The sequence below is a fragment of the Mesocricetus auratus genome, unplaced genomic scaffold (assembly GCF_017639785.1).
Source record: "Mesocricetus auratus isolate SY011 unplaced genomic scaffold, BCM_Maur_2.0 Super-Scaffold_100007, whole genome shotgun sequence".
Lineage (NCBI taxonomy): Eukaryota > Metazoa > Chordata > Mammalia > Rodentia > Cricetidae > Mesocricetus > Mesocricetus auratus.
The window spans coordinates 56,766,844-56,794,689 of NW_024429191.1; the positions used below are offsets into that span (position 1 = coordinate 56,766,844).

General features: G+C 48.5%; 2 protein-coding genes across 3 annotated transcripts; both read left to right on the forward strand.

The window, feature by feature from the left end:
- The first annotated feature begins 1,150 nt into the window (after positions 1-1,150).
- On the forward strand, positions 1,151-14,337 carry Pigs (phosphatidylinositol glycan anchor biosynthesis class S). The gene is made up of 12 exons (XM_005077015.4): positions 1,151-1,306; positions 1,531-1,670; positions 1,756-1,867; positions 3,628-3,717; positions 4,356-4,447; positions 6,616-6,823; positions 8,190-8,332; positions 9,130-9,244; positions 11,148-11,293; positions 11,679-11,779; positions 12,843-13,053; positions 13,350-14,337. Exons 1-12 carry the CDS (start codon positions 1,273-1,275, stop codon positions 13,623-13,625), a joined length of 1,668 nt encoding a protein of 555 aa, XP_005077072.1. The 5' UTR covers positions 1,151-1,272; the 3' UTR covers positions 13,626-14,337.
- A 718-nt stretch (positions 14,338-15,055) lies between these two features.
- Positions 15,056-20,692, forward strand: Unc119 (unc-119 lipid binding chaperone). Of its 2 annotated transcripts, none has more exons than XM_005077014.4 (5): positions 15,056-15,377; positions 18,793-18,906; positions 19,374-19,476; positions 19,634-19,806; positions 20,032-20,692. In XM_005077014.4, the coding sequence occupies exons 1-5, from the start codon at positions 15,158-15,160 to the stop codon at positions 20,142-20,144; spliced, it is 723 nt and encodes a 240-aa protein (XP_005077071.3). In that variant the 5' UTR covers positions 15,056-15,157; the 3' UTR covers positions 20,145-20,692. The 2 variants fall into 2 exon arrangements, with proteins under 2 accessions (XP_005077071.3, XP_021086813.1); XM_021231154.2 differs by lacking the exon at positions 15,056-15,377 and adding an exon at positions 16,326-16,348.
- Positions 20,693-27,846: the final 7,154 nt, after the last annotated feature.

Below are 27,846 nucleotides of genomic sequence, written 5' to 3' on the forward strand. Positions count from 1 at the left end.
AACTCCTGAAACATTTTATGCAGGGCTCAAAGCAGGGAGTCAACAGGACAAGCAGTGATGAGGGTAGGCCAGTTCTCTTCCATCTCATCGTTGATTCCTGCTGGGGCCTGACACATTTAGGGATGAGCGTGCACTTAGGCCCTTTCCAATAAGAAAACCTTCCAAGACTCTGGGCTGCCAGAGTTGAGTAGGGTATCTAGGAGCTTGCCAAGGGCTATGGCCCACTTCCACGTACAGAAGGGATCCATTTGAGAGTCTGAGGGCAACGTTAGAACTGATAGGACCTTGTGCTCAATGTTTACCACTGGGTTAGGGTGTGAGGTAGGGTTACACTGGACTGGCTGTGTCCTGTGAACTCGAGAAATTATTGCTGCTCTGTTCTGTGTGGCCTGACCTTATGACAAAAGAGCAGCTAACTCAGCAGTTGCAGTGAGCTTTTAACCACTGTGTGTTAACACGGCTCTGTAAAGTAGGCACTATAGTCTTTTTCATAGGGGGAAACAGGCTCAGAGCCGCTGTTAGGTAATAAGCTAAACCAGGATTTGAGCCAGAGTCATCAGGAATTTTAAATTAAGCATACTGACTTTTCCAAATTGGAACCAATTTTTAAATTCCAAAAGCTGGATGTGGTGACCTGTGCCTGTAGTCTCAGCTACTTAGGAGACACTGGGGACAGGCTCACTTGATCCTTCTGGGTCATGTAGGGAAATCCGTCTCAAAACTAACTAAATCAGTTAAAATAAAATTAATCCCAGAGTAGCCAATCATGCTAAAACGTTACTGTTTTGTCAGTTCTGTCTTTAAGCTTCAAAGAGCCGGTGTTCCGAAGAGAAACCCTATGCTAGGGATGACATCAGAAAGCTTTTCCGGATCCAGGCTCTTGATAATCTTGGCTTCACTGAAATAAATATTTCCTTTCTCTGGGGGAGGGAGGGGATGGGGATGCATGTCTGTAATCCCCTGCACAGGAGAAGCCCAGGCAAGGGTCTCACCCAGAACCTGAGGGCCAGTCTGGGGTACTTAGCGAGTCTTGCCTTCTCTCTGAGCTAGGCAATGCGGAGCACGTCCCTGGGAAAGCAAGGTTCAGATCAAGAGTCCTGCCTGGCGGATACCCGCTCACAGGCTCCGCCTGCGCACTCCTCTGCATCTAGAGTGTCGCTCGCAATTGGCCGCGGTCTAGCGCCGTGGTCACGCCCCTTCATACTGGGGCTTCCTATTGGAGGAAACTCACGAGGCTCCGCCCCTCGGCGACCTGGGCAGCCGGAAGCGAGCATGGCGGCCACGGGGGCCGCGGCTACCGACCTAGGTGCGGTGGATTTCGGGAGAAGGGAGAGGCGGGGAGGTCTCGCGGACGGAATGTGTGGGTGGGGCGCGAGAAGCCAGACAGGTCCCTCCATCCTGGGTTCGGGGGCACGCCACGCGGGAGCGGCTTCGCATGGGGACCCTGGCAGCCCACACTTCTCTGCGATCGCGGTGTGGCGGGCATCGCACCCTGGTTCCAGAGCCTCAGTCGTCCCCTTGTGCCCTCAGAGGTGGTCCGGGGCAAGCGCGCCGCGCTGTTCTTCGCCGCGGTGGCCATCCTGCTGGGACTGCCGCTCTGGTGGAAGACCACGGAGACCTACCGGGCCTCGTTGCCTTACTCCCAGATCAGTGGGCTGAATGCCCTGCAGGTGAGACTTGAGTGAGGAGGACCCGGGTGAAGGGGGAGCAGCCCACCGCAAGGTCGCTAAAACCCCGATGCTCTCCTTCGCGCAGCTCCGGCTCATGGTGCCAGTTACAGTTGTGTTTACTCGGGACTCTGTGCCCCTGGACGACCAGCAGAAGCTACCCTTCACCGTTGTGCATGAGCGAGAGATCCCTCTGAAATGTGAGTTCCCTTGAGAGAGGGTGTCAGGTCAGGGCTGCTTTTTCCGTCTGAGCCAGACCCAAAACCTAGAGTTGGATTCCATAGGAGGAGCGTGGGCGTGTCATAACTTTAAAATGTTGTAATACATTGTGTGTGTGTGTGTCCACGCGCACCGTGGAACACCTTGTGGAGGTCATTTCTCCTTCCACCACATGGGTCTGGGGGAATGGTCATCAGGTTTGGTAGCAGGTACCCTCACTGAGTCATCTCCCTGTCCCCTTCGACCCCCCCCCCCAAGAAAATCTCTTTTGTAATGAACAAGTGCTTATTTAGGAAGGGAGGAGTTGGCCTTAAGTTTAGTTTCTGTTGTTACAGTAATTTAACTCATAAGGTGAATTATGCTATCTTATCAGTATCAGTTGCTACCCATCAGTATATAGAGAAAGCAGGCTGTACCTGAAAGAACACGAGTCTGAAGTTAGACCGGGTATGTATTCAGGCCCTGGTCATTCTAACCTCATATGTTTTGTTGTTAGGCACTTGATTAGGTACCAGAACTTGAGGATGAATAATAAATTGGCAATGTTTTCAAGAAGTCTATAGTCACATAAGGAAGAAAGAAACAGGCAAAGAAATGTGAGACTGGAGTTTGGTTTAGTGGTAGTGGCACAGGAGATCCTGGATTCCATCCTCACCTGCCAGAGAGGAAAGAAAGGTGGGAGAGGGGTTTAACCGATAGGTTTGTTTTTTATTTTCAAGACAGGGTTTCTCTGTGTAACAGCTGTGGCTTTCCTGGAACTCGCTCTGTAGACCAAGCTGGCCTCAAGCTCACAGAGATCCGGCTGCCTCCTGAGTGCTGGGATAAAAGGCGTGCGCCACCAACGCCCGGTTTGTGCAGCACGCTCTTTATGCTTGTGTAGCACACTCTATCCATTGAGTCATCTCTGCAGCCCTCTTCTGAATTGTTTAGGTTTCATTTTCCTTTTTTTTTTTTAAAGATTTATTTTTATTTATTATGTGTAGTTTTCTGCTTCCATGTATGCCTGCAGGCCAGAAGAGGGCACCAGATCTCATTACAGATGGTTGTGAGTCACCATGTAGTTTCTGGGACTTGAACTCAGGTCCTCTGGAAGAACAGCCAATGATCTTAACCTCTGAGCCATCTCTCCAGCCCTCATTTTCCTTTCTTTCTCTCTCTTCCTTCCTTCTTTGTTTCTTTATTTTTAAGACTGGATTTCTCTGTAGCTTTGGAGCCTGTCCTGGAACCACCTGCCTCTGCCCCCAGAGTGCTGGAATTAAAGGTGTGTGCCACCACCACTACCTGACCATTTTCCTTTCTTTTTACATAGGTCAGGACCTTCACAGAGGACAATGCTGAGTAACCCTGGACCACAGAGGAGACAGCAGGCATCCTTATTTTATCACTGACTTCCTAAATTGTACTTAGTGCTTTGGTTTTCATCAATGCATATTTAACTAGTTACTACATGGTTTTTCTCCTCTCTCCAATCGATATAATGTACATTGAAATTATCTCCCCCAGTTTGGAGATTTCTGGCTAGAGGACCAGTGAGCTCACAGGAAGAGACAAGAGCTGGGGTAAAAGGGTGAAGTGAATGTCATGTGTCTACTGTCATCTTTGCAGAAATGATTTCAGTGGCTGTCACTGCTTGGTACCTGCTCTTTTCTCTGAAGAGCTATCCTGGTGACCTTAATGCTGGAAGTGCCCAGCTAAGCAGGAAGGTGAGGTCTAAATACCCTTCACATGTTCTTCCTTACAGACAAATTGAAAATCAAGTGCCGATTCCAGAAGGCCTACCGGAGAGCTTTGGATCATGAGGAGGAGGCACTGTCACTAGGCAGTGTACATGGTAGGACAGTTTTGATGAGTCACTTTCTTTCCTTCTGCTCTCCTGTGCTGGCTAGTTTTATGCCAACATGACACAAGATAGTCATCTGAAAGGAGGGACCCTCAAACTGAGAAAATGCCTCTGTAAGATCCAACTGTAAGGCATTTTCTTACTAGTGATTGATGGGGAGAGCCCAGCCCATTGTGTGTGGTGCCCGCTCTGGTGTAGTGATCTTGGGTTCTATAAGAAAGCAGACTGAGCAGGCCAGTAAGCAGTACTCCACTGAGGTCTCTGCATCAGCTCCTGCTTCCAGGTTCCTGTCCCATTTGAGTTCCTGCCCTGACTTCCCTCAGTGATGGAAATAAACCCTTTCCTTCCGGGGGTAGCTTTGCTCATGGTGTTTCATCAAAAGTCCCCTAACTAGGACATCTGCTAAGTGTGATTTCCATGCTGTGTCTTAACTTCCAAAGCTTCTCTGAGAAAGCTGGGAAGATGCCTTGGTTCAGCCCAGTCCCCCTATGGGCTGGAAGCTGGAGTGGCCTGCTCAAGCCTGGCTGCAGCATTTGTTGAGTATGAGTGGAGGGGTGTCTCAAGAACCTTGGGGTTCTGGAGAAGCTGTAATAATGTTGCTTTGGGTGTGTCACAACTGTTATCCCCAGAGGCAGAAGCCGTGTTATTTAAGCCGGAGAAGCAAGCAGAGGGCTCCCTGACTGTGTACGTGATCTCCGAACACTCCTCCCTTCTTCCCCAGGTAGGGTGAGAAGAACCGCTGACCACTTGCCTTTTCTGTCAGCTCATCCTCTCCCAGGCCAGCTTCCTGTGGGGGTGCAGGTGCTGCCTGTAGCTCCCACATGCTACAGCAAGTTCCACATTTTACCATAAGCATACCAGTGCCATTATTCACTTATATCAACTTGGGTCTTTTTAAACCAGAGACTGCTGTGTGGTTAAAGTGCCAGTGATCATTTGTTTTTTATCAACAGTGTCTCATGTAACCAGGGCTGGCCTCAGTTTGTAGCCAAGAGTGGCCTTGAATTTCCTGTCCTCCTCTATCTACTTCACAAGAGCTGGAATTACAGGCATGCGCCACTGTGCCCGTGTATGTAGTCCCAAGGCTTAAACCTAGGGCTTCCTGATACTTCCAGTCCAATTTTCCTTTTTTAAATTTTTAAATTTTTTTTGGTTCGTGGTCTCTATGATGTAGCCCTGACTGTCCTGGAACTCACTATGTAGACCAGATTGGCCTCGAACTCACACAACTTCACTTGCCTCTGCTTCCTAAGTTCTAGAAATGACGGTGTGTACCACCAACCCAAGCCAATTTTACATATTTTAAAATATAGATATATGATACAGTACATTCTTTTGCTGCTTTGATTTTTCTTTGGTATTTTAGAGAGCCATTTGTAATGACGTGGCACTGTATAAACAAGTTTAATGTCTGTCCTCTTAGTGGTGAACATATTTTTTTCCAGATAGGTTTTTTTCTCTGTGTAGCTTTGGAACCTGTCCTGGAACTCTCTCTATAGACCAGCGGGGCCTCAAACTCACAGAGATCCACCTGCCGCGGCCTCCCGAGAGCTGGGATTAAAGGTGTGCGCCACCACTGCCCAGCCGACATCTGTTGCTTCAGGCTCATCCGCCTTAGGTGTAATGCTGTGTGCACACCTACCTCTGGCCATGTGCCTTTCTCAGAGGCCACCCTCTAACTTGTTCATTGAATCTGCTTCTCTTGCTTGGCATGCCATCTCTTGGTTTCTAGGACACGGTTTTACCAGTTCCTAAAGATTTACATGTTGACTGCACCTGTGTCTACTGGGAAGGAAAAAGGAATGGAAATATTATGAGATTACTCATATAAGCTTAATGCTCAGGCATGCTAAGTTAATGAAGAAGACACCATGAAAAAAAAGGCATGGTGGTACATGCCTATAACTGGAGAGGTGGAGGCAGGAGGGTCAAGAGTTCAAGTTCATCCTCAGCTGCATAGCTCAAGGCCAGCCTGGTATGTGAGACTTTTTAAAAAACGGAGAAATGACTCAGTGTTAAGAGTGTTTGCTGCTCTTGCTGAGGACCCAGTTTCAGTTCCCAGCACACACATGGTGGCTCTCAACTGTCTAACTCCAATCCTAGGGGATCCAATGCTGTCTTCAGGACTCCCTGATTACCAGGCATCCCCAAGATGCACATACATATATGTATGCAAAAACTCATACATATGAAATAAAAAATAAACCTTTGCAGCCGGGCGTTGGTGGCGCACGCCTTTAATCCCAGCACTCGGGAGGCAGAGGCAGGCAGATCTCTGTGAGTTCGAGGCCACCCTGGTCTACAGAGCGAGTGCCAGGACAGCCTCCAAAACTACACAGAGAAACCCTGTCTCGAAAAATCAAAAAAAAAAAAAATAAACCTTTGCTTCTTAAATTTCATTTCATTCTATGTGTATGATTGTTTTGCCTGTGTGTATGTCTGGCAGGTGGAGGTATCAGATCCCCTAGAACTGGAGTTACAGACAGTTGTGAGCCACCAAGTAGGTGCTGGGAATAGAACCTGGGTTCTCTGGAAGAGCAGCCAGTGCTGTTAACCTTTGAGCCACATCTCCAGCACAAACTCTATCTTTATAAACACAACAAAAAAGAGAAAAAACAGCTCTCTACAAGTCTAGAGAGTGGTGCAACCTTTTGACTGGTAGCAATAGGCCAAATTCCTTAAGACAGGAGCCAGAGCTGGGCATAATGGTTCTTGCCTGTAATTCCATCATTTGGAAAGCTGAGGCCAGAGACTCTCAAATTGCAGGCCCGCCTGGGTTATGTAACAAGAGGCTCTCTCAAAAATCGGTGGGGTGGGGGGGGTAAGAGAAAGCGCCTTTGTGCTTTCTTCCCTGGGCCATGGTCTTCCATCCCTCTGTACCCTGCACAGGACATGATGAGCTACATTGGGCCTGAGAGGACAGCCGTTGTGCGGGGAATAATGCATCGGGAAGCCTTCAACATCATTGGCCGTCGCATAGTCCAAGTAGCCCAGGCCATGTCTTTGACAGAGGATGTGCTTGCTGCTGCTCTGGCTGACCACCTCCCTGAGGACAAGTGGAGCTCCGACAAGAGGAGGCCTCTCAAGTCCAGCTTGGGTAGGGCTCTGGGCTTTGTTACAGGAAGGGAGGAGAAATGAGCCAGTGGGACAGTGGGGGAATCTGTGCCAACTGCTTTTTCTTTTCTGGTCTCCATTTTCAAAAACATTTTTAGATTTATTGATTTTATGCATATGGCTGTTTTGTCTGCATGTATGTAATGTATGGTGTGGATGCTTGGAGGTCAGAGGGTGTGGGATTCTCTGGAACTGGAGTTAACGTGGTTGTGAGCCACCATATAGGTGTTAGGAGTTGAACCTGGGTCCTCTGCAAGTGCAACAGTGCTTTAAAGCTATGAACCCTTTCTCCAGTCCCTCCATTTTTTTCTTTTACCCTGAGTCAGGGTTTCTCTGGGTAACAGTCCTGGCTATCCTGGAACTTGCTCTATAGACCAGGCTGGCCTCAAACTCACAGAGATCCACTGGCCTCTGCCTTCCAAGTGCTGGGATTAAAGGCCTGGCTTTCTTTTTTTTTGGAGGCAGCTATAGCTGTCTTGAAACTCACTCTGTAGACCAGGCTAGCCTCTAACTAACAGAAATACTAACAGAAATCCTCCTGCGTCTGCTTCTGCCTTTGAAGTGCTGTGATTTAAGGCAGGAGCCACCATGTTTTGCTTCTCCCATTTTTTGTTTTGTTTTGTTTTTCAAGACAGGGTTTCTCTGTGGCTTTGGAGTCTGTCCTGGAACTAGCTCTTGTAGACCAAGCTGGTCTCAAATTCACCGAGATCCACCTGCCTCTGCCTCCTGAGTGCTGGGTTGTTTTATTTTGTTTTTGAGACAGGTTTTCTCTGTGTAACCCTGGCTGTCCTGGAACTCGCTCTGTAGACCAGCCTGGCCTTGAACTCACAACAGAAATCAGCCTGCCTCTGCCTCCTGAGTGCTGGGATTGAAGTGTGATTGAAGGTGTACACCCCCACTCCCCCCACCCCACCCCCACCCAGCCCTTTTTTGTTTTTTGTTTTTAGAACTAGCTCTTGTAGACCAGGGTGGTCTCCAACTCACAGAGATCCACCTGTCTCTACCTCCCAAGTGCTGGGATTAAAGGCATGCACCACTACTGCCTGACCCTCTTTTTTTCCCAAGATTTATTTATTTATTATTATACAGTGTTCTGCCTGCATGTATCCCTGTAGGCCAGAAGAGAGCACCAGATCTTATTATAGATAGCTGTCAGCCACCATGTGGTTGCTGGGAATTGAACTCAGGACCTCTGGAAGAGCAGCCAGTGCTCTTAACCTCTGAGCCCTCTCCCCAGCCTCCCCCCTCCCTTGTTTTTTTCTTAAAGTACGCAGTGGTGTTCCTTACCTCACGTCTATCCTCTGGTTCCTTCTGGCACCTTCTCCTATCCATGACTCCTCTTTTTATAGGCTATGAGATCACTTTCAGTTTACTCAACCCGGACCCCAAGTCCCATGACGTCCACTGGGACATCAAGGGAGCCGTCCAGCGGTATGTGCAGCCTTTCCTGAATGCCCTCAGTGCTGCTGGCAATTTCTCTGTGGACTCTCAGGTAAGACCGGGCGTGAGTTAAAGAACTTTTTTTCAAAGTCTGTACACATTTAGTGTTTACAAGGATGTCTGCTCTTCATGTCTTACAGCGTGATGGTTTGCTCGCATAGCTGTGTGTGGGGCAGTGTTATGTGAGCAGGTACAGGTGTGCAGCTTGTGGGGAGCGCTGTACCTGTTCATTGATCCCTTAAGGGCAGGTTCTGGTGTGCTTCCTTCCTTGGTATCTGACTAAGGAGTTCCATCAGAACTGTTTAACAAAGCAACTTCCTTAGGATTCTCTCTGGAACTTATTCAAGCAGTTGCATCTAGATATTAAAGTCATCAACCTCCCTTAAGGAATTTACTAAAAAAAAAAAAAAAAGCTTTCTGAAATATGTGAGCCCTGTAACAATAAAGCCGTAAGGAATGCTACTTGCATTCCCTGTCACATTCTGTCTTTGTAGGGAAAATGTGGGAGGCTGTTTATCAGGGCCAGATACTGGGAGTGGCTGTCTCTGAAGAGGGGGCTGGATTGGATCTTGTGAACACTGAGTTATGTTTTTTTTTGTTTCCCCTTTGGCTGTTTAGAAACCTGGTAAAATATGTGGTTTTCTAAGTATGTGTTTAGTATGCTAACTTTCCCTTGATTTTGTTATTTTCTTCCATATACCTATTTCCTCTGAAGCCTGACTTTGTCTTGTATATTTTGCCTTGTCCTGAATGTATCTTTACAAGGTACCTCTGCCCTTTTCTTAGAGAAAGTAGACTCTTAATGCATGTACGGAGAACAGAAGTAGCATGTTCTTCTTTGTGCCACAGATCCTTTACTATGCCATGTTGGGAGTGAACCCCCGCTTTGACCCAGCCTCATCTAGCTACTACTTGGCCATGCACAGCCTCCCCCATGTCATCAACCCTGTGGAGTCCCGGCTGGGTGAGTCCCTGAAGAGGCCTTCTGCCAGGCCAGGGAGAAACACTGTAGGCATAGTATGGGGTTGGAGGTGGGTTGTGTGATTTGATGGTTTCTAGGTTGGGTTGGTCTTTCTGGACTGGGAAGAATTAGTCAGTGTGTCTGTCTGTCTGTCTGTCTCTCTCATCCTCTCACTCTCTCTCATCTTTCCCTTTGGTTGTTGAGACAGGGTCTTATATATCCTAGGTTGGCTTCATGCTCACTGTGTAGCCAAGAAAGCCTCGAACTCCTAATCCTCCTGCTTCCACCTCCCCAAGCTGAGATTATAGGCATGTGCCACCACACCCAGCTTAAAAAAAAATAACACTGTAATTTTCTTCCCTCAGGTCTGGGGACTGAACCCAGGCTCTTGTGCATGCCAGACATATATGCTACCGCTGAGTTACATCCCTAGTCTTTAAAAGTGGAATTTGGTTTTTCTTTTCTTCCTTTCTTTCTTTTTTTTTTTTTTTTTTTTTTTTGTTGTTGTTGTTTTTTGGAGACAGGGTTTCTCTGTGGCTTTGGAAGCTGTCCTGGAACTAACTCTTGTTGACCAGGCTGGCCTCAAACTCACAGAGACCTGCCTGCCTCTGCCTCTGCTGGGATTAAAGGTGTGAACCACCACCGCCTGGCTCTTTCCTTTTTTTAAATGAGTTATTTTTTATTTCATGTTCATTGATGTTTTGCCTGCATGTATATCTGTGTGATGGTGTCAGATCCCCTGGAATTGGAGTTACAAGCAGTTGTGAGTTGCCATGTGGGTGCTGGGAAATTGAACCCAGGTCCTCTGGAAGAACAGCCAGTGTTCTTAAACACTGAGCCAATCCTCCAGACCCTTGATTTTTCTTTTAGCATTTATTTATGTGTTTTGTGAATGTTGGAGGGACTGTGTGATATGCATATGGAGACCAGAGTACCACTTGTAAAAGTTCATCTTCTCAAGCTGGGAGGTGGTGGCACATTCAGGTGGCAGAGGCGGATGAATCTCTGTGAGTTCGAGAACAGCCCTGGTCTACAGAGTGAGTTCCAGGACAGGTTCCAAAGCTATGGAGAAACCCTGTCTCAAAAACCAAAAACACAAACAAACAAAAAATTCATCTTCTCTTTCCATTATGTAGGTCCTGGGGATTAGATTCAGGTCATCAGGTATGGTGTCACGCACCAGTGCAAAGCAGAATTTGAATGGACAGTTGTGCTCATTGAATTAGGGTAACCTTGAAGCTAGGATTGTAATCTTTCATCTGGAGGGAAGGAGCCCTGGGGCGTGTGGTGAAGAGCTATAATACAGGCAGACCAAAGCTAAATGTGTTGCTAAGTATGGACCCATCGTTTAAGAGGGGTGGCACATCCTCCTTTCTTTATTACTTCATTCAGTCCACATCATTAGCCAGAGGATGCTTTGTGGCCGTGTGAGGACAGAGACAAGAGGGCTGTTAGGGCAATAGGAACAAGCCTAGACAAAGAAGAGAAAGAACATAGAAACTGAGGGAGCTTGGAGTAGTTTAGGAAGCTGAAATGTGAGTGGGTGACCAAAGATGAGGCCAGCATGCACCAGACCATTAAGGACTGTGGTAAGGAGTGTGTGCTGTAGCCTGGGGTGAAGGGTTGTGAGGGAGAGCAGAGAGCCTACAGGTGTCAGCCTAAAGCCAGTTACAGAGCTGAAATTCCTCTTGTCAGTGTCCAGGAAAGCTATTGTAGACAGTGGAGAGTGGACTCTTAGAGGGCAGAAAGCCAGGGATATTTGGGGGTTAAGGACTCTGTCCCACCCTTGTGGAGTAGAGAGTGTCCTAGTGAGTGTCATTTGGGGGAATAGGGTCCTACCAGCCAGGAAGAGGCTGAGCCTGGAGTCACATGTTTTGGTGTCCTAACTCCTCTGTTTGTACCACAGGATCCAGTGCTGCCTCCCTGTACCCTGTGCTCAACTTTCTACTGTATGTGCCTGAGCTTGCCCACTCCCCTCTGTACATTCAGGACAAGGATGGGGCTCCGGTGGCCACCAATGCCTTCCACAGTCCCCGCTGGGGTGGCATTATGGTAATAGTCACCGTGACGTATCAGTTTGCACTGGAGGCTAGTCTGTCCACCTTAGCGCTTGGCTTCCCTGGGGAGTCTTGCAATGGTGGGACCCTTCTCTCCTTTATCCTCTGGTCTGTGGGTAGGAATGCTAAACTAGGATAATTGCTTTGAATGTCATAGGATTTCTGAGGGGGCAATTAGAATAATATACTTGAAGCTTCTTTTGTACTTAAGTACATGGGTACTTAAAATTTTAAAAAGGGGGGGAGTGCTGTGCCCCTGGGATTTATAGCATGTGAATACCAGATGCCATATCTTCCTTTTCTTTTGTGACTTCTGAATACTAAGCAGAAACGTGCATGGTCCTGTGTGGTATTTAGGTTATTTCGTTCCCCATTTTCAGATATACAACGTTGATCCCAAAATCTACAATGCCTCTGATCTGCCAGTGAGAGTTGAGGTGGACATGGAGCTAGTGATGGAGGTGTTCCTGGCTCAGCTGAGGTGAGACCTGCATGATCCCTTGGGGCTGTGCCCATGGATGCTGTAGCCATAGTCTCTTTGGATATAGGCGAGATATAGCAGAATGAACTGTCGCCTGGGGGAATGCTGTGGAGTGCCATGGCTGTGCCTAGACCCCCAAGCAAGACCAAGAAAAATTCCCAAGTGGTCCTTCTCCTAAGGAGGACAAGCAGCTGGCAAAACCTGCCTTCAGAAAAATAGAAGCCAGCTTTCCGTGTTTGATTAGGGGTGTCTAAGAGAGAACAACTGTTGCATACACCTTTAATCTCAGCACCGGGAGGCAGAGGCAGGCAGATTTCTGTGAGTTCATGGCCAGCCTGGTCTACAGAGTGAGTTCAAGGACAGCTAGAGCCACAAAGGAGAAACTCTGTCTCAAAAAAAAAAACAAAAAAACAAAAACCACAGAGATTGAGAGCACGAGCAACTTGTCTCGTCATTTTTTATTTTATTTTTTTACTTTATGTGTGTGGATAGTCTGCCTGCATGTAGACCTAGTGTCCACAGAGACCAGAATAGAGCATTGGATCTCCTGGAATTGGAGTTACAGATGGTTGTGAGCCTTCAGGTGGGCGCTGGCAATCGAACCCAGCCCCTATGGAAGAGCAGCCAGTGAGCCATCCCTCCAGCCCCTTGCTTTGTTTTTGTTTTTAAGAAAATAGTTATTTATTTTGTGCTAACCCATGAATTGAGGGCAGTCATCTGATGCTCTCCATTGAAGATGCTAAGGTAACTTCTGGGCTAATCAGGACTGTCTTGTCAAAAATGGGCCTGCCATCCCTGTCCCACGGAGTCCATTTACTCAAAGAAAGGGAGGGAACCAAGCTAAGTTGGAGCTAAAGAAACACTCAAACCCCAGCACCATTTTCAGACAAGATCTTGGAGCTCCAGTGTGGAAATGAGGATACTTGGTGGAGGTAGGGTTTGGTTTGTTTGCTGTTGCTCTTCTCTCCACCTCTGTGGTTCTCAGGGAAACCAAAAGTGACTGGCTTAGGACAGAGACTGTGGGAATCTTAGCAACTTTGATCTCCCGGTGCCGTTCCCACAGGCTTCTCTTTGGGATTGCTCAGCCCCAGGTGCCTCCAAAATGCCTGCTCTCGGGACCAAAGAATGAAGGCCTCATGACTTGGGAGCTGGACCGATTGCTCTGGGCTCGGTCAGTGGAGAACCTGGCCACAGCCACCACCACCCTCACCTCCCTGGCCCAGCTTCTGGGCAAGATCAGCAACATTGTCATCAAGGATGATGTGGCATCTGAGGTAAATGGGCCAGGAAGGGATGGGCCAGGGTGCTTGTGAGCATGCCATCCATAAATAAATACCTCAGGCTTCCCTTGGAAGCCATGCCAGCTCCCATGGGAGTCTAGGTAGGAACAAATGAAAGTTTCAAGCTGACCCTCAGAAAATAAACAACAGCCCTTTTTGACTAACTTCCACATAGCTTGGGTAGACTCCAGGAAACTTCCCTGGGAGACAGAGGATACTAAGAGGCCAGCACTCTTCCCCTGCCCCGTGTCCGGGACATATTGCTAACTCCCATCCCTTCCCCTTCCTAGGTTTATAGGGCTGTGGCCGCAGTTCAGAAGGCAGCGGAGGAGTTGGCCCTTGGGCACCTGTCATCTGCCTTTGTGGCCAGCCAGGAAGCTGTGACATCTTCTGAGCGTGCCTTTTTTGATCCCTCTCTCCTCCACCTCTTGTATTTCCCTGATGACCAGAAATTTGCTATCTATATCCCACTTTTCCTGCCTATGGCTGTGCCCATCCTCCTGTCTCTGGTAAAGATCTTTCTGGAAGCTCACAAGTCCTGGAAAAAGCCTGAGAAGATAGACTGAAATGGATGGCATGTCAGAGGAAGCCTTCTGCCTGGCCAAGCTAGGAGTGTTGGGCTGAGAGGCCAAGATGAGGTCCGATGGTTTGTCTTCATTCTTCTCTGTTGGCTCTCCACCAACCAAAGGATGACACTCTATGATGGACTTCCCCTTCCCTTCCCTCACTAGCCCACTGGCTTGAACTGAAAGGCCTTTGCCTGTTTACCCCTGGGCAGCGGTACCTTGTCCGTCCAGCCTGTCCACACAGCATACTATGGCACTGAGGGGTGGATTTAGGGGAAATCCTTGGGTTGAATTGTAGCTCCCTCCTCTCCACTTCTAGGACTTTCTCCCTCCTTCCTTTCCTTCCTGACTGGTGTAGGTCATTGGGTACAGCCTAGCCTGGTGTAGGAGGCAGCAGCTTAGGACCTGGTTCTGCCTCATGGCTAAGGTTCCCCTCTACCCTTTCAGAGAGGTAGTGTGGTACAGGAGGAAACACTTCTGACTCAGAATCCAACAGACCTGAATCAGACTCCTGCTGCACTGAGGGACTGGAGAGCTTTACATAAGCAGCTCTTCTCACTGAGCCTCAGGTTTTCATCTGTCGGAAAGCACTGATGATGACGTCACTCTCAGAAGGGCGTTGGATTAAATGTGATAAGCATGTGAAAGTGTTCTGTATATTGGGCTCCTTAAAAATATGTATTAGGCTGTTAATAAACGTTGGTTGATATGAGCTGGTTTGGCACATCATTACTTTCACTCGCCTGAGAAGCAGTCTGATCTGCCCTGAGCTCACAGGTCTTCCACGGCCCCCTGGCTGGGTGTCTGCCCTTCCTGCTTCGTCCTGTAGAGTCTGGGGATGGCTAGACACCTGGGATGTGGTGTTTTCATGTTGTAGAGTGCCTAAAACCGTGAATATCTGCTTCTGCTTTTTAGCAGGAATTCTAGGGAGGAATATCTTGAGCCAGTGACAGCCCTGGGATATTAACTCATCAGTTCAACAAAGGAAAATACTGGATACTGGCTGCCAGGAGCACTATGCTAGCACTGGAGTGTTATAGAGAACAGAGTATAGAGCATCGTTGCTTTCATAGAGCTGGCCTTTGAGGAGCAAAGGTCAGGGAACACATACAAATAATTTTGCCTAATGCATTAGAAAAAAAAACCAGGCTGGTTAGCTGGAAACTGAGAGGAAGTACTTTAGAACTGGGTGGGTGTGGGATGTTGAGACTTGAACTGGAGTCAGGGCGAAGCTATCAGGGAAAGACCTTGAGGCTGGAACCCAGAGAAAAAGAGGAGAGGTTTTCAGTATCCCTTACATTGTCCAAAAGAACGGTGAAGTTCAAGAGGACCCTAGGTTCCTGACTACCCCGGAGATGCCAGTCGGTGGGCGGAGCATGCATGACGCACCCGATATGGGCGTGGCCAAGGCGGGACGGCACCTGGGGCCCGGCCGGGGGTGGGGCGGCGGACGCTCCCCCTTCCCCAGGCTCCAGCCAGCACAAGCAGCCGCGGCGATAGCAGCAGGCGAGGATCCGCGGCCCCGGGAGGCCATGAAGGTGAAGAAGGGCGGCGGCGGGACCGGGCCGGGGGCGGAGCCCACTCCAGGGGCCTCGAACCGGAGTGTGGAGCCCACGCGGGAGCCTCGGGCGGAATCCGAGTCCGGGTCCGAGTCGGAGCCAGAGCCAGGCCCGGGGCCCAGACTGGGACCGCTGCAGGGCAAGCAGCCCATCGGGCCGGACGACGTGCTGGGGCTGCAGCGGATTACCGGCGGTGAGCACCGGCAAGGGAGCGCCACCCGCGGGCTGGAGGGAGAGCTCGGGAGGGGGCCCACGAGGCTCAGAGTCCGGTCCCCGCGCTCACCCCTCCCCCACGCAGTGCCCCTCCTCTGTGTCCCCTTACGCTCTCCCTTTGCCTCCAAGCCTGAGATTTCTGTTATTTTCTTTGGTGTCTTGATGCGCCCCTCCTCTACATATAGTAGGGCTTCTTTTCACCTCACTCCTTCCTTTTGAAGGGGCCCACCCCTTTTCCCATGGTGGAGGTGGAGCTGCAGTTGCATCTGAACCCTTTCCCTTGTGGACCCTTTGAAGCTGGTCACGGAGGAGTGTGCCTGGCAGGCAGTCTGTCTTCAGCACCTACCCTCTGGCTAGGTGGAGGCGAGGAATACCCCCAGGCTCCCTGACTGTTAATCGCCCTCACCCTGCTTCCCCATTAGGGCTAGGGCCATACTCTACCCAGGAACGTTACTGATCCAGGTGCTTCAGTTTGTTGGCTGTGGGCTGGGTCATGGAAGCGAGTGTGTGATCCCAAGCCTGGACTGGCTGGTCCTTGTTTTTTTAACTAGGGCTCTCTCATCAACGGAAGCCTATTTTCCTCTGGAGCTCTTTCCAAGCTGTGCCGCCTGGACTAGAGTCCCAGTTTTGCCCCATAACTGGTTGTGTGACCTTGGGGATGTAATTTCATTTCCAGGGGCATGCTCTTTCATCTGTAAAATGGGAACAATGTTACCTCCTTCAAGGTTGTTGTGAAATAAAGCCTGTCTCCTGATTTTGGACAATGCTTGGCATGCTATGTCAACAGGGCTTTTTATCAACAGTACTGGCGGCTACACAGGCCTTGGTTCAGAGCAGCTGCCTGCAGGCAGATAAGTGAGCATTCAGGGCAGAGGCAGGCGTCACTACAGATGGTGAACAGGACTAGAGAGTCTTCTGGCAGAAGGTTGGCTGAGCCTTGAGGAATGGAAGGTATTTGGAGAGAGAGTGGCACACTGCCTTGGAATGGGTGGGTCACCAGCAACCTGCTCGGGCTCCCTTTCTGTGGGATGGACACAGGTGCTACAGTGAACCCTAAAGCCTGGGTGGGTCTGCAGGAGCAGCAGAACTGAGGGCTCCCACACAGCTGTGGAGACCAGGATGGCAGGCCTGAGCTTGTGCATGTGGGTCCCTAGGGGCCTCCCTCCTCCTTTCAGAGCTAGGCAGCAGCGGCAGATTCTTGGCTAGACCTCCCTTAGCCAAGCAGGCATCAGTGGAGGGAGGGGCCTGGGCCAGGCTGGTGTTGAAGCCAGTGGGCTGCATTTTGTGACAGCAGCCCATACAGTTCAATTTAGCCCTATAGGTGGAGGGCAGGATCACCTGCCTCACTCCTGGGTAACTGAAGGCTTATTTTGCAACGAAGGAAGCCTCCAGGTGAAGTCGCAGCATGGGTCTCCCAGTTTGGAGGGCTTGCAGAGGTTGAACAAGGGCAAGAGCTTGTGAGAGCGCTTTCCTGTGTGGGATTTGAAAACAGCGTTCCAGGCCTCTCTACCTTGCCTGCTGTCTTCTGACCTTAATCACACAGGTCTGAGGTTTGCTGTTCCTGGATTACCAGGCCCTGAATCCGGCTTAGGGAGCTATTTGTGGCTACAGGGAGAGAGCAACTGGCTTCTGAGCCATTACTCTGGTCTGACCTTGGGTCCTAGGCCCTCTGCCCCCATTTTTTTCTCTAGAGGGGAGGGAGTGGCTGCAGTGTCCTGAGCCCTAGGTAGCCCCGGATCCTCACTTCCTGTAAGGGCAGAGGTTGAGTCTGCAGTGTAAGAGACTGAGGTCTGGGTGTGAGAAGTTGTTCCCAGGGAGAGGAGAGGCTCCCAAGCTGGGCACAGGGTAAGAAGGGAGCTTTTCCTGGGAGTTGGGCAGCTAGAATCCTGCTTCCAGGTTCTGTCCGGTCCTCCCTTTCCTCTGCAGCATCTTCTGTCGCTTTGGGGCAGACTTTATTGAGCTGTGGTGGACAGGTCAGGGCTCAGCACCCTCTAAAATTTTATATAGTGTCTGCCAGGCTCTAAGTGCTAGAGGGCTGTCAGGAGGGCTTCCTGGAGGGGTTGCCCTAGGGAAGAGAGAATGACTTCGGATTCACTTCCTCTTTCAACCACAGAGGAATAGGAGGTGGCCCAGGGGTGACTTCCGGCCTCTGTGGGTCAGCTGGGAGGATGTGGTACCTTAACAACACCCAAGCCTCCTTCCTATTTCTTGCCAGGGCCTCCCCTAGGACTTGCAGTTGCTTCTGTGAGAACAGTAAGTTGCAGGAAGCAGGAAGAACAGGAGTTCAAGGCCAGCATCTGCCATATAGTGGGTTTGAGGGTTAGCCTAGGCTACATGAGACCCCTGACTTAGGAATAGCAACAACAGAAGAGTGGTTAGGGTCAGACTATTGACTCCCTAGCAATGCCTAGCTCTCCTGGTTTCCTTCTGAGCCCAGGACTCTCTTTGCCTCGTTCATACCCTGCTGCACCCGCCACAATCTTTTCTGGCTTAGCCAGAGAGCACTTTATCCCTGAAGGTGGCTCGGGGCCAAGGCAGGAAAGATGACTTCTAAGGATTCCCTGTTTGCTAAGATGTCCTCCCATTGGGAGAGCAGCAGAGGATCTGTTGAGCACAGTCGGCCTCTTCTCCCCCAATAGCCTGGCTCCGAGCTTGAGTCAGCAGAGCTCACATAAGCTGCTTATGGAAGGAGGGGCTGGGAACAAGAGAAGAGGGAAGGGGTACCAGCCTGCCCCAAAAAACCCGTGCAAGGGGGAAGTCCCCTCAAGATCAGCCTTGCCTGATGCATCCATATGTCATGCCACAGGGTGTGTACTGGGGGTGGGGCGCACGTCCAGGGAGAGCTGTAACAGCCTTCCTTCAAGAGGCAGAGCTGCGTCTGGGTGGGGGGGGGTGGCACGCCCCTTTAGTCCCAGCACTCGTGAGGCAGAGGCAGGCAGATCTCTAGAGTTCTAGACCAGCCTGGTCTACAGAGCAAGTTCCAGGACAGCCTCCAAAACTACAGAGAAACCCTGCCTCAATCCCCCCCAAAAGAAAGAGGCAGAGCTGCATGCGCCCTTTGGACAGGAGGTGCACTTGTCCAAAGGATGTGTGCCAGTTTGGCAGGGTGGAGGTTGAAATAAGGGTCCCCCAACTAGAGGGTGGGAAGAAAGGCTTGGTAGAGGTGACCTCCCTTGCCTGATCCTCTGAGGCCACTAGGATCCAGCTGTTAATCCCTGACTGTGTCCTCATAGCAGAATTCTGTTCCCTGCAGTGTGGAGACTTCTCCCCAATGGTCATGGTTTTCTTTCTGGAGGGCAGTGGCCAGAGGGATCAGAGAGAGCCTTGGGGTTCCACAGAAACTACGTTGACAGTGGTGCTTGGGGTAGGTTTGCTTACCTGCCTATCTTCCCTAGACTACCTGTGCTCCCCGGAGGAAAATATCTACAAGATTGACTTCGTCAGGTTCAAGATCCGGGACATGGACTCAGGCACTGTCCTCTTTGAAATCAAGAAGCCTCCTGTCTCAGGTGAGTAGGCTAGGGGGGGCTACTGACAGGAAAAGGTGGGTAAACACAGTAGAATGGTCTCCCTAGGTTTCTTGAGCCACAAGAGGGTCAGAGCAGAGTCTCTAGGCTTGGACCACAACATGCTCAGGTGACTGTAGGCAGACAGGCCTCTTTTTCTGCTACTGTTTCTCAGGGTGGACATCTTGGGAGCATAGTATTGTTTAGTTGACCAGCCTGCCCTCTGCTGGCCTTTCTGGAAACTGCAGTTCCAAAGACCTCCCATGATCCTATGTACATCCTGTGACTCTGGGAACCCCTGAAAATTGGTGACTTGTTGACATAGAGCCCTCTAGGTACCACCATTCAACAAAAAGTGTACCAGAATCTTCTGGAGAGTTTGGAAACGTTCAAACAGTCCCTTGGGGGAGGGTGGAGGAGGCAAGGGCCCCAGCCTGAAGCCCACTGAGCCCAGCTGGGGTACATTGCAGAACGGTTGCCCATCAACCGGCGGGACCTGGACCCCAATGCAGGGCGCTTTGTTCGCTACCAGTTCACGCCCGCCTTCCTTCGCCTAAGGCAGGTGGGAGCCACGTGAGTCACTGGGCTGGGGTGAGGGCTGGGGGTGATGAGAGGGCGGGAGCAACCCTTCCAGAGCCTCTCACTGGTGGTCTGCCTGGAGCCTGGTCCCTTTTGGCTGGCTGGTTGGCACGGAGGCTGCTCTCAGCCCTGCCCCCTTGTCTTAACTCAGGGTGGAGTTCACAGTGGGAGACAAGCCGGTCAACAACTTCCGCATGATCGAGAGGCACTACTTCCGAAACCAGCTCCTCAAAAGCTTCGACTTCCACTTCGGCTTCTGCATCCCCAGCAGCAAGAACACCTGTGAGCACATCTATGACTTCCCGCCTCTCTCTGAGGAGCTAAGTGAGTGGGGCTATGCAGAGCCCAAGTGCGGGCGTAGGGGTGGGGCACGAGGGTGGTACCTGTACGCCTAATCCCCGTTCACCCATCCTGGGTCACTCCCCTACCTGGCACCACTTCCGCCACCAGGAGGCATCTGTCCCTGCCTCCCCCAATCCCAGTCCTGAAGTCCTGACAGTGGCATGGCTCAGGTTCCTGACCTTTGCCCTGGCCGGGCCTCTCTTGCAGTTAGCGAGATGATTCGTCACCCATATGAGACACAGTCTGACAGCTTCTACTTCGTGGATGACCGGCTTGTGATGCACAATAAAGCAGACTATTCCTACAGTGGGACACCCTGACCCCCCCCAACGCTGCCCCTGCCTGTGAGGGAGGCTCTGGCCTAGACCTTGTGCTGTGACCTCTCCAACATCATCTCAACTTGGGGATGGCTCCAGTGCTCTGAACCCTGAGTCGGTGTTGGGAGGAAGGGTGCCCAGCATCCCTAGGCCACGCCTCTGAAGCTCATGGGGCCTGGCACATGGGGCAGGGCAATCGGGGAGACTGTTTGTCCCTATGTTCTGGAAGGCCTCTTGGAAGCAGAGGGCTTCTGGACACCTCACTTGGTCCACTGGGCCTGAGTTTCAGAATAGTGTTCCCTTCTTGAGGCTGTGACTAGATCAGGTTAGGGATCCATTCCCTGTCCCCTGCCCACCGCCTCCAGGCTATTTATAGTTGTCAGTTCATAGACGAAGATCCACAGTGGGTACCCTGGTCTCAGCCCTGACTTCCTCCATCAGGGACCAAGACACTGCCCTAGGTATAAGAGGGACAGGTTCTGACTGCAGCCTCTGGTAGGACCTGGACAAACTGTATATAGTTTTCAATAAAACTCCTTTTCTGTTCTTGAGGTGGCCAGCCTGTGTGTCTATAGGGAAAGGCAGGGAGGGAGGGCGCTTGTGTTAGTCAATGAGCAAATCAACTTTTCTCTGTGTAGCTTTGGAGTCTGTCCTAAAACTCGCTCTGTAGACCAGGCTGGTCTCAAACTCACAGAGATCCACCTGCCTCTGCCTCCTAAGTGCTGGCCCCATGGCCCCATCACTGTGGGTGTGGTGAGGCAGAGCATGATAGAGAAGCTTCACGTGGTGGCAGAAGCAGAGAGAGAGAGAGAGAGAGAGAGAGAGAGAGAGAGAGAGAGAGAGAGAGAGAGAGAGAGAGAGAGAGAGAGAGAGGAAGGTACCAAGAACAAGACACGCCCTGTAAAGATCGGATCTGTGTCCCCATCCAGGTGTCGTGATCATCTCAATATCGCCACTAGCTGGGGACTAAGCCTTTTGTAAGGATTCAGGCATTATGCTGGCCTGCCCCTGTCACCTGGCAGAATGCACTCAGGCAGTGCCCTGGTCAGCTCAGGTGCAAAGGACCCCTTTAAAGGAAGACCTCTGCCCACTTTCTCTCTTTCCTCTCTCTTTTCTGCTCTCCTTCCACTCTTTCCTGCCGTTCTCCTGGGGCAGACTTTTCCTGTCTCCCTCTTCTGTCCTCTCTCTGCCTGTGTCTCTTTACCTCGTTTCTTTTTCCTACCCCCTTCCCTTTCTGATAAAACTTCTCACTTAAGCTCTGTCTGGCTGGCATGTTTTTCCCTCTGCCTCGCTCACCCTCGCCTGCCACGGAACTCGCCAAGGTCCCCCATGCAATGTTTACCCTTGTATTTTATCCTAACACCTTTGACATGAGCCTTTGGGGGACAGCTTCATATCCAACCATCTCTTCATACAAGAGAATAAACCATTCAGCTTCCCAGTGCTCTCTGGCCAGTGGGTTTTCCTGGCCTCAGATTCCCAATATCTAAGCCAGCACTTAGGACTTAGCACAAGCTAGGATTCCTTTGATGGAGACCTAGGGTTGGGAGGGTAATGACTTGGCTGAGCAGAAGCTGGAAGGAAGACCATTGGCTCAGGATGGGGGAGGAGAAGATGCATGGGGAGGTGGCTTTGTCTTCTGCTTCCTCTGACTCCCAGAGGTCACTCTTAAGTGTGCTTTCAGCCTTCATCCAAGAAGGCAGGACTTTGGCTAGGTTTAGATCTACCTCTCCGCCCTCAGCTGTCCTGCAACACCCCTAGCCTGGCCAGTCCTGTGCATAGTACTTCCATTCGCCTCTGACCCTTCCCAGGCCCTTCTAGTGGAGGGAATTAAGGACTGAAGAAGGAGGGGGCCTGGCTTAGGGTTCACGCCCTCATGTTGCAGGTCTTCTTTCCACATCTCTAACACCAGCCTACCCTCCAGGCTGAGTAAGCCCAGCCCTGGGAGGCCCAGAATGCCCGGCTCCTGCTGGCTCTGTGGAGCTCTGAGAGCCAGGATCTCTACTGAACTTTGGGAATTCTATATTTATGTGTATATATGCTCATGTGTAGGTGGGGGTGCATGTCTGTAGAGGACAGAGGTCAACACTTTGGGTCTTCCTCAGTCACTCTTCACCATATTTGTCTAGACCGGACCTCTCATCAAACCTGCAGGTCACCATTTGGCTAGGCTACCTGGCAAGTGAGCTCTAGGATCTGCCTGTCTCTGCCCTGGTCCCATCATTCTGGGATTGCAGATGCATACTACCTCACCATACCCGACATTTTGTGAAAGTGTTGGGTATCTGAACTCAGGTTCTCATGCTATGTAGCAAGTACCTTCATGAACCAAGCCATCTCCCCAGCTCAGAACTTTGGGATTTCTTAAATGAGTGGATACTGTTGTCTGTGGATCATGATACACTGCTGGGCACACAGGGAGCAAAAGAATTGCTGTGCATTCTTGGAAATTTCTCAGGGTTGTTGAGGGAAGCAGCTTTGGATCAGTGCATGTAAAGTCAGGATGCCTCTGATAGGAAGATATGCAAAAAGAGAGAGACAGAGAGACAGAGGAGAGAGACAGAGACAGGAGAGGGGAGAGACAGAGGAGAGGGAGAGAGACAGGAGAGGGAGAGAGACAGAGAGAGAAAGAGGAAAGGGAGAGAGACAGAGAGGCAGAGGAGAGGGAGAGACAGAGCATTAAGGCGGAGGGACCAGTCTAAGCAAAGACTGGGAGACAAGCTTTATCAGGCATATTTGAGAAATAGTGGCTATGATGTGAATGGCAGATCCATCCACTGAGCTCAGGAGTTGCAGCTGCTTCTGAGGAAGATGGAGTATCCTGAGGAGGACTGAGGAGAAATGACCTGGACACAGCCGGGCGGTGGTGGCGCACACCTTTAATTTCAGCACCCGGGAGGCAGAGGCAGGTGGATCTCTGTGAGTTGGAGGCCGGCCTGGTCTACAGAGTGAGTTCCAGGACAGGCTCCAAAGCTACAGAGAAACCATGTCTTAAGCCCTCCCCCACCAAAAAAATGACCTGGACATGTTATCATAGTGATTCCTTTTACCGTTTTTTATAAAACAATACTCAGGGACAAATATTAAAGATAGAAACTTGAGGTTTCTATAGAGACTGTGACACACAACCACCGTCCACTTCCCAGATCAAAAGGGTCTGGTAACCCTTGACCCCACCTCATTCTCTTCTCAGGGCCTCCCTTTCTCCTGCTCCAAGTCAGCCAGCGAACTCCATGATCCAGCTGAATGTGATCCCCACCTCTTGAACCAAACGCTCTGTTCCACTGGACATTGAACCACAGTATAGACAAAATTCCCATAACACTTTCCCCTTTGTCTAATTAAAAAGGAAAGGTTCTAACTCTAATATAGTAAAACTATACACAATAAGAATAATTGTCAGGTATTGTCCAAATAGAAAGGTGCATGCCTTTAATCCCAGCACTTGAGAGGCAGAGGCAGGCGGATCTCTGGGAGTTCAAGGCCAACATTGTCTACAGAGTGAGTTCCAGGACAGCTAGGGCTGTTACACAGAGAAACCCTGTTTCAAAAAACAACAAGAAACAGACAGAGAGAGAGAGAGAAAGAGAGAGAGAGAGAGAGAGAGAGAGAGGAAAGATACTAACCTTAACAAAATGAAACTATATACATCAAGAACGATAATCAAGTAAGAAATGCATTCATAATGTCCAGTCCATGTGTATTTGGTAAATTTAGAGAAAATACTCCATCATCTGTCCTTTCTTGAAGAGTCCAAAGGTTTGTACCAAATTTACGTTCTACTATGATTAAGGAGAACTGTAACTATCTCATCTTCAACCCCATTGAAGACCTGAGAAAGATAATATTACCTGAGTAAACAGGAAGTGCAGAGCAAGCAACTTCCAAAACTATAAGAAATGACAGAAACAGCCGGCTGCCTGGACAGTGACCCTAGGTTCCTCTGCAATGTTGGAGTGTCCAACTTTGGCCTATAGACCTAGAATATCTGACAGATATTTCTGAGAAACAGGAAATTTTAAAGGACTGTCCTATCTGTCTTGGCAAAGTTTTGTAGTTGCTTTTCCTTGTGTCCTGCTTGCCCAGTTTGGACAGCATACTGTCAGCAGACAAGGTAAGGGCAATTTCTTTTTTTTTTTTTTTCTTCTTTTTTGATTTTTTTCGAGACAGAAGTGTTTCTCTGTGGCTTTGAGGGCTGTCCTGGAACTAGCTCTTGTAGACCATGCTGATCTCGAACTCACAGAGATCCGCCTGCCTCTGCCTCTGAGTGCTGGGATTAAAGGTGTGCGCCACCACCGCCCAGTTCAGCTTTAGTTTTGAGTTGGGACTACATAAAAACCATCTGCCTAACATGCCTGTAGAGAAAGAGCAAAAACGGACATTTTGAAAGATTTATGGAATTTTATTCTGTTAGAAATATGCTATATACAGTTAGATCAATTTACTCCTTTTCTTGGGACATTTTTCCCAGATGATCTCTCTCTTCTTCTTTAGGTGATTTCTCCCTTTAGATTTCTCTCCTTTAGATTTCCCCCTTCTCATTTGGCCAGTGGTCTCCAGCTTCCCTAGCTTAATGCTTTAATTGCTCTGGAAAGAGAAAAACAAAACCATGCCCCAATCCTAACTTTGGGGAGTTTCCCTTTTTGTCAGGTTGAATTGCCACGCTGTTTGATGAACTATTGCCTCTCCTAATCAAGGGGCCTCTCATTTTCGAATTGAATCTTTATTAATTTTGATGGCACCCATAGTTTTTCTTCTCCTGTGGAAACAAAAGCAAAACCTCTTCCCCAATGTAACACATACTATAGTCTCCATTCTAAGGTCAACACATCTTTAAAGGATGCCTGCTGATTTAGTTCAGCAGTTTTTTTTCTATTATCCAATATCTCTCTGCAGCTGCCATTCCTTTCTCATTAGCATTTAACAATTTTAAAGTTAATACATCACTGTGTAATCTATCTCTGGGGGTCTTTGTTACTCCTTTATGTTTATTAAGCATATCTTTTAAAGTGCAACTAGATCTTTTTATAACTGTCGTGTAGGCTTGTGTGGTATACCTGTAATATGCTTTATGTAAAAACTGTTTCATTTTACTAGAGAAATGTGCTGGAGCATTGTCAGTCTTAATTTGTACAGATATTCCCATGATGGCCATAACTTCTAATAAGTGTGTGGTTACAGAATCAGTCTTTTCAGAACTCAAAGTAGTTGCCCATTAAAATCCTAAATATGTATCTATGGTATGGTGTACATACTTTAATTTTCCAAACTCTGCACAATTAAACACATCTATTTGCCAAATTTCACCTTTCTTTCTTTCTTTTCTGCTTTTTTGAGACAGGGTTTCTTTGTAGCTTTGGAACCTGCCCTGGAACTTGCTCTGTAGATAAGGCTGACCTACAACCCACAGAGATCCGCCTGCCTCTGCCTCCTGAGTGCTGGAATTAAAGGCATGTGCTACCACTACCCGGATTACTTCCTGCAGGTAGTAGAGTTTGGTTATACTGGGAAAAAGTAGGACATTTTCTTATAATTTCTTTAGCTTGTTGCCAAGTGATAGTAAAGTCTTTCTTTAAACCTTGGCCATTAACATGGTGTTTCTTATGAAATTCTGAGGCTTCTAGCACTTTTCCTAACAATAGCTGATCAATTTCATCATTGCCTTGTGCTAGTGCGTGTGGTAGGCCTGTATGGTTATGTGTAATATATAAGGGATGATTTCTATTTCTATTTCCTGTAATTTAATAAATAACAAAATTAATTCTGAATAATTATAAATTCAGCAGTTCTAATATGTAAAACAACTCGTTCTATGTATTGAGAATCAGTAACTATATTAAGAAATTCTGAAAAATCTAATAATAGCATGAGAATAGCATATAATTCATTTGAATGGAATCATAAAATTTCTGACTTATAACCTGCCTTTCCTGATTTATTTGCATCAGTGTAGAATGTAGGGGCTCCAGATATTGTTATTCCCCACACAATGTGAGGAAGGACCCAATTGGTTCTTTTTATAAACTGAAGTCTCCTGCTTTGGGGATATTTGCTGTTACATAGTCTCCTGCTTTGGGGATATTTGCTGCTATATATTCTCTTGCTTTGGGATATTTTCTGTTTCTCTCTCAAAAACTTACTGCAAGCTCTGTGCCAGTGTTCATTTTCTGCCCACAATGATGAAATGTCAGTATAGTAAAAGGCACCACAATTTCTGTTATGTTCATTCCTGTTAATTGAGGAAGTCCCAGTTTTCCTTTCAGAATCAATTCAGAAACTTTTTCTACATAGGTCTTTAATTTTTTACTCTGCTTCTGTGGCAAAAATATCCATTCTAGGGGACTGGAGAGATGGTTCAGCAGTTAAGAGCATTGGCTGCTCTTCCAGAGATCCTGAGTTCAATTCACAGCACCCACATGGTGGCTCATAACCATCTGTAATGAGATTTGGTGCCCTCTTCTTCCTGCAAGCATAAATGCAGACAGAACACTGTATACATAATAAATAAATAAATCTTGAAAAAATCCATTCTAAAATATTATCTTCTCTCTGCATAAGAATTCCTGTAGGATACCGGGCAATGGTGGCTCATACCTTAAATCCCAGCACTTAGGAGGCAGAGGCAAGAGGATCTCTGTGAGTTTGAGGGTAGCTTAGTGTACAAAGTTACACAGAGTCTGGAAAAAAAAGAGTAGAATGAAGTATGACTATGACACAATCAAGTTCTGGATCCAAGTGACCCACATGTGCATCCTGTAATTTTTTTCCTACCAAATCCAATTCTCTCTCAGCTTCAGCAGATAATTTGCTTGAACTATTTAAGTCCTTATCACCTTGTAGGGTTTCCTAGTCCTTGAGTTGTTAATACAGTGTGGGCTAGAGCTAGTTAATATCTTCCAGAAATTTTTGAAAATCATTAAGAGTTTGCAATTGATCTCTCCTGATTTGTACCTTTTGTGGTTGAATTTTTGGTAAAATTATCTTATAGCCTAGGTAATTAATAGAATCTCCTCTTTGTATTTTTTCAGGAGCAATTTGTAATTTCCCAAAAGGCAACATTTTCTTTACTTCTTCAAATGTTTTTTCCAAGGTATCTGCATTTGAATCAGCTGATAAGATATCATCCATATAGTGGTAAATTATAGATTGAGGAAACTGTTTACAAATTGTTTCTAATGGCTGTTGTACAAATTATTGACACAGGTGGGGTTGTTTAGCATCCCTTGTGGGAGAATTTTCCACTGATATTTTTTAATGGGCTGGGAATTATAAGTAGACACAGAGAAGGCAAATTTTTCTCTGTGTTGCTCTTGTAAAGGTATAGTAAAAAAGCAGTCCTTTAAATTAATCACTATGATAGACCATCCTTTAGATAACAGAGAAGGCAAGGGAATTCCAGGCTGTAAGGAACCCATTAGCTGAATTACTTTACTTATGACTTCAAATCTGCTTGCATTCCAGATTTCTTTTTAATGACAAATATAGGAGAATTCCAAGGACTGGTCAATTCTTCAATATCTGAGCATTTAGCTCCTCACGTACCAGCTGTTTTAATCCTGTAACTTTTCTGATGCTAAAAGTCATTGTTCTACCCAGACAGGTTTGTCAGTTAACCACTTCAGAGGTAGGGCTGTTGGTGCCTTTGAAAGACCAACAGCTGTTGCGCCTTGTTTATGTACAACTTGAACAGCCTGTGACCACTCTT

Bases quoted from the DNA above. Each gene is read 5' to 3' on its own strand.
- Pigs (XM_005077015.4), top strand. From the start codon at position 1,273: ATGGCGGCCACGGGGGCCGCGGCTACCGACCTAG. The intron at 1,671-1,755 runs GTGAGACTTGAG...TCCTTCGCGCAG, and splicing joins GTGGGCTGAATGCCCTGCAG to CTCCGGCTCATGGTGCCAGT. The intron at 6,824-8,189 runs GTAGGGCTCTGG...CTCTTTTTATAG, and splicing joins GCCTCTCAAGTCCAGCTTGG to GCTATGAGATCACTTTCAGT.
- Unc119 (XM_005077014.4), top strand. From the start codon at position 15,158: ATGAAGGTGAAGAAGGGCGGCGGCGGGACCGGGCCGGGGGCGGAGCCC. The intron at 15,378-18,792 runs GTGAGCACCGGC...TATCTTCCCTAG, and splicing joins GCTGCAGCGGATTACCGGCG to ACTACCTGTGCTCCCCGGAG. The intron at 19,477-19,633 runs GTGAGTCACTGG...GTCTTAACTCAG, and splicing joins CTAAGGCAGGTGGGAGCCAC to GGTGGAGTTCACAGTGGGAG.